At 31.5% G+C, this 5,463-nt stretch overlaps 1 protein-coding gene across 1 annotated transcript; it reads left to right on the top strand.

Moving 5' to 3' along the window:
- On the top strand, nucleotides 478-2,329 carry LOC107611640. The gene is made up of 7 exons (XM_016313546.1): nucleotides 478-751; nucleotides 881-1,002; nucleotides 1,404-1,474; nucleotides 1,536-1,699; nucleotides 1,859-1,977; nucleotides 2,200-2,226; nucleotides 2,321-2,329. Exons 1-7 carry the CDS (start codon nucleotides 478-480, stop codon nucleotides 2,327-2,329), a joined length of 786 nt encoding a protein of 261 aa, XP_016169032.1.

Genomic DNA, 5,463 nt, shown 5'->3' on the forward strand with positions numbered 1-5,463 from the left:
CAGAGTGTCACAGTAAGAATTTTAAGCAATGTTTGATGGAAACGATTTTTCACATTAAATGGATGAAGAATATCAAATAGATAATATTAAAAATATTGTCATAGTTGATTTTCTGAACAGAAATGCTCATGAGATGAAATGTTTTCTTTTTTCTAATTTTCAGACAGCATTATTTCTATTACCATTATGCAAAATCTACTGGTTTTGGTGTTAGGAAAAGTAAGTCTTGAAAAAATAGTAAAGAAAAATATGTGAAGCAATTATTTGTCTTCTCTCGTGAGAGATTTAGACCAAAGAAATATTATAATATGAAAAACAGAAAAAGGGAGCTAAAATCTAAGACTCATTTGCCTAGCTAGGTTTGTAGTTCATTTTGTGGCTTACACCAGAAGATGACATGTGACTTTGTTTGTTCACTCGCACAATCATAAATCTCTTTATCGTAGGTTAATTGGTTTTCTTCCTACATATAGAAAAATGACAGAAGCTGATGCTGGTCAAATAAATATGAAGGATGCAGGCATTAGCATGCCCCATATATATGCTATGTTAGCTAATCAAGCAGGTGGTTATGAGAATGTTAATTATACCTTAAGGGATATGTATAATGAGATTGCTAGGCGAAGATGTCATGTCCTAGGTGATGCTAGAGCAGCATTGCGATACCTCAAAAACCAGAAAGATGAAGATCCTTGCCTCTATTATAAGCACATAGTTGATGCTAAAGGGATGTTGCGAGCTTTATTTTTGTGTGCTAGAAGAAGCTAGTTACAGTATGAAGTGTTTGGAGACGTGCTTGCCTTTGATAAGACATACAAGAAGAAAAAGTACTTGTGTCCGATAATAGTATTTTCCGGTGTGAATTATCACAACCGAACAGTGGTATTTGGAAGTGCTCTAATTATTGATAAGAGTAAGGATGTCTACGTGTGGTTGTTACAACAACTATTGGCAGCCATGAAGAAAAAAACACCTGTATCTGTGATTATAAACATCAATGAAGTTTGCAATTGAGGTAATATTCCCAAATGTCCATCATAGATTATGTGCTTGACACCTCATTTGGAACGTCACAAGTAATGTTGGAAACCCAAAATTCACATCTATATTTAAGAAGTGTATGCTAGAAAATTATGAGATTACCGAGTTTGAGTAAAAGTGGTTTGAGATGGTTGAGGAGTTTAGTATAGCTAAAAGAATTGGATTATTGACATGTATGAGAAAAGGCATATGTAAGATACTACACATTTTCAAGGCAAGCTTTTTGTAGGATTTAGGACAACTTCTTGATGCGAAAGTTTGCACTCTATTATTGCGAAGTATGTTAAATCGCAATATAATTTGGTTGAATTCATAAAGCATTTTAACTGATGTCTTACCTACTAACCTACATATGATATAAGGAGGTTGAAGCTGACTATGTTTCCATATTTGGTCTTCCGATACTTAAAACAGCATTGGAACCTTTAGAAAGGTTTGCATCAAATGTCTATACACGAGAGAGATATTATTTTATTTCGACTAATGTTTGTTAGGCCTGCAAGAATGAAGGTTGTACAAGATGAGGCATTTGAGTCATTTGTGCTTTATACAATATCTAAATATAGAAGTTTAAATACTTCATGGGAGGTGTCTATTGATAACGAAATGACGAATTTCAATTGTTCATGCTTAAGGATAGAATCTTTTAGAATTCCATGTGAGTATATAGTTTGTGTGTTGGTGTTTCTTAACATCCTTGAGCTGCCAAAGTCTCTTGTGTTGACAAGGTAGTTGAAGAATGCCAAGACAAGCACTTTTGATTCAAATGACTTTACTTAGGACTCTATAATATTGAGCCAATATGGATGCTTGATAGATTGGTGCCGGCAACTGTCCTATATTGCTAGTCGAAGGAAGGAGAGATTCCACCTTATTCGGGATACTGTTATAAGCCTAATCGAAGATTTCAAAATTGAGGATGGACAAGAGAAGCAAGTTGGTGCTGAAGTTGATGGTTCGAATGACATTTTTTCTAAGAATCCACAAAATTGTAGATCTAAGTGTTGTCCAGGTGAGAACGTGAAACAAAAACCACAATGACGCGGTATTTGTTGCATGGAAGGGCACAATAAAAAATCTTGTCCATTAGCAAAGGATATTCAACAAACCAATGCTAACTGTGCAACTTCTCATGACATAAATGGGAACCTTTTCTAGAAAGACTTGGATGCAGATGCAGAAATGGTAATAACTAGTTCAATAATTTGCGTACCACAAAATGCTAAATTATATAATTTTCATTAATAAGGATACAGATTGATCAATATTTTGTTTGCAGAGATTTTGAACATCTGATATTAAAGAAGATTATGATGAAGAACAAGAAGAGTTTGGATAAGAAGTTTTGATGCAAGTGCCAACATGGAACTTAGTGAATAGATCTCAATATAATGTTACATAATTTTAGATGTCAATTTTTTTATAATTGTTATGAATTATGATGAATCATAAGAATTGAATGGTAGTTTAGCTTCATAGAGTTGCTACCAGCAGTTATGATGTTTATGCTTTTGCTTTTGCATTACCATAACTGACTTTGATGTTCATGGTTAATTGAGATTTTATCTATATATTTGAACATTAATCAAATTATTGATGTGTGTATTGGCATATATTTTGAAGCTATTATCAATAAATTATTTCTTGCGTTGAATGTTTGGTTTTGGTTAGACGAGTGAGATTTATCCATCTCCCTCCACCATGTCCAATTTAGGAAGAGCCTCCAAGCCCTTAAAATCATGAATATTCGAATTGGTATTATTGAATTAGCATTCCATTAGCAAATAGGGTGGTTAAGTATGTAACGAAGAAATTATTGATGGATTTCAAGGTTTCTTTCAAAATTATTTAACTATTAATAGTTCATTTCTTAATTGATAACTTTTCACTTTGTGCCAACGATGGGAGATGTTCTTGCTTCACTGACCCCAATTTATGCAGTGGAAAATGTTCTTACTATCCTCCCGCATAAGATAGATTATTTTGTTTGAAATCGTGATTTTAATTTCTGTTATAAAACACTGCAATGGTGGATCAGCAATTGGTGTCATTATTGAATTCCTGTCTACGCTTTGTTGAGTAAAATCAATACTGCTAACTGAATATTTGGTTAGCAAATTTGCTTGTACTCTTCATAGTCTTTGCATTTATTTTCATTATGGCACATCTTAAACTTCATCATCTTGAGTGATCTCTCTATATTGTCAGAAACCTTAATTAGTTCCTCCATAGACTTCTTTAGTTCTCTCAAGTCCTTCACATCTCTCCTTAAATCCAGTAAATAAACAACACCAAAGTCTATGTTAATGGTTAAACAAGTAGGGAGTGTAGACATGTTTAAATGATTCTATTCCTTTAGATTATTGAATTAGTATAATCTAATGGTTAACATACTTCAATTGCATGTAATAATTCATCTGTAGACATATTTTGCAGTTGCGGCAAAGTCGGATCTTGCGTAGAGGTTGCACTCGTTGCAACAAATTCCACACCATTTATACGCATAAAAGGATCAGTTTCAAACCTGCAACTAAATATTGGCAACATTAATTGGCAGTATATGTAAAATGAGCATTGAAATCAATGAAAAGTTAAATTATTCACTTGGAATTTGTGACGGAATTAGATGCAACTGCAGTGACATCCTCTGCAATGGCCATTGAAATTGTAAAATGTATCGTGACAAGGTTAGATTGGTTGACAACAGCAATAAAAGTTTACAAACGGTATCCATTATAGGTTTTATAAAGGAACAATCATGGGAGACAGACGGAGTGAAATAAATTGATTTGTCCTCACATTTTTGCACTCACCAAAATTAGGAAAAGGAATGTAGTATGCAGGATCCTTCAATACACATTTAATTCGATGCTAAATTTAAAAACTTAGCTATCACATTTATGAGCATTCAAATTTTTGGAAATACCTAGACGTTGCGCTAAATGTCAAATTTTAAATTTTAATATGTCAGATTTTAAATTTAAAATGTGGTATACAAGATCATTCAATACGCATTTAATTCGATGCCAAATTTAGAAACTTGCTATCACATTCATGAACATTTAATATTTGGAAATATTTGGACATTACGCTAAATGGCAAATTTAAATTTTAATCAAATTTTAAATTTAAAATTTAGAAACATGCAAGAAAAAAAATTCGGTTATGGAGATTGTAGGATACTATAAGCTTACTCTACTAGCTGTTAAAACCGCTTCATTTTAAAGAAGGAAGTAGTCATCACAACTGTTGTAGTCTCTGAATCTAACAAGTTCATGCAAAAACTCTATGGTACTACGTCTTGTTAAGCTTTTTTGAATTTCTTTCTTTCTTTCCATTAAAGATATGTTGAATCTTGTCACCATTTAGTGATACTTTGGTAGTTTCTTGTGTTGTCATAATTTGAAAAACACTTGTTATTCTTTCCTAAATAATGAATAACTCTTTATCTTTAAAAAAAATTATTAGTTAACAATGCTATTAATAATAAAAAAATATAACAATAATATAAAGGGCAATTTACCATAATAAATAAACTGACCTCCAAATTTACCAGAATACATATTTTGCAAAATGGATACCAAAATGTATTTTTTTCATAAATTATGTAAACCGCGACAGGGATCCCGCGGTTTACGAATGCACGTAATCCGCTACAGGGGTGTCGCGGTCTACGTTCGAAGCAAAGCATCACATAATCCGCGGTAAGGGTGTCGCGATTTATGTGTGATTTGCAAACGTGCATAAACCGCTACAGGGGTCTAGCGGTTTATGCTTTAGTGTGGACTTAGTTCATTTTCCATGGAATATGAGTTATTGGATGAAACTTTGGTTTGCCTTTTTTATGTATGGCGCAACATAAGTTGGGGTCGTGGGATGTGGTGTTTATTTATTTATTTTTGTTCTTATTTCTTTTCAGACTATGCCTTCTCTAACTATGGACTTATTTCATTGGCTAAGTTCTCTGTCATTTTGATCAAGGAAATCTCAACGATGATCCTGATTCTTCCTTCAAGTTTAAGAACAATTTATTTTTATATAATATCAAATGTGAAATAAATTAGAATCTTAAAATAATTAATTACATTTATATAGATCAACCATTAAAAAATAAGACTAGTAAGTTAATCTATTATTCATCATAACTCTTTTAATTCAGGTAGTACGTACTCAGTACTAAATAAAAAAATTTAACAAATATACTTTCAATCCTAAATTTTAGAACTATAAATTTTAGAACTAAATTGACTATAAATTCAACAAATATATTTCATATTTGATATTATATAAAAATAAATTGTTAACTTAATAAAAAATTAAATAACTAAAAACGTACATTTAATAAAATTATAATTTTATATTTTAAAATATTAAAAAATACATTTTAAAAATAAATCATCAAAACATATTTTTATTATTTTT

Source organism: Arachis ipaensis, chromosome B08 (assembly GCF_000816755.2).
Source record: "Arachis ipaensis cultivar K30076 chromosome B08, Araip1.1, whole genome shotgun sequence".
Classification (NCBI taxonomy): Eukaryota; Viridiplantae; Streptophyta; class Magnoliopsida; order Fabales; family Fabaceae; genus Arachis; species Arachis ipaensis.

Bases quoted from the DNA above. Each gene is read 5' to 3' on its own strand.
- LOC107611640 (XM_016313546.1), top strand. From the start codon at position 478: ATGACAGAAGCTGATGCTGGTCAAATAAATATGAAGGATGCAGGCATT. The intron at 1,003-1,403 runs GTTTGCAATTGA...ATATGATATAAG, and splicing joins TGATTATAAACATCAATGAA to GAGGTTGAAGCTGACTATGT. The intron at 1,978-2,199 runs GTTGGTGCTGAA...AACCTTTTCTAG, and splicing joins AGGATGGACAAGAGAAGCAA to AAAGACTTGGATGCAGATGC.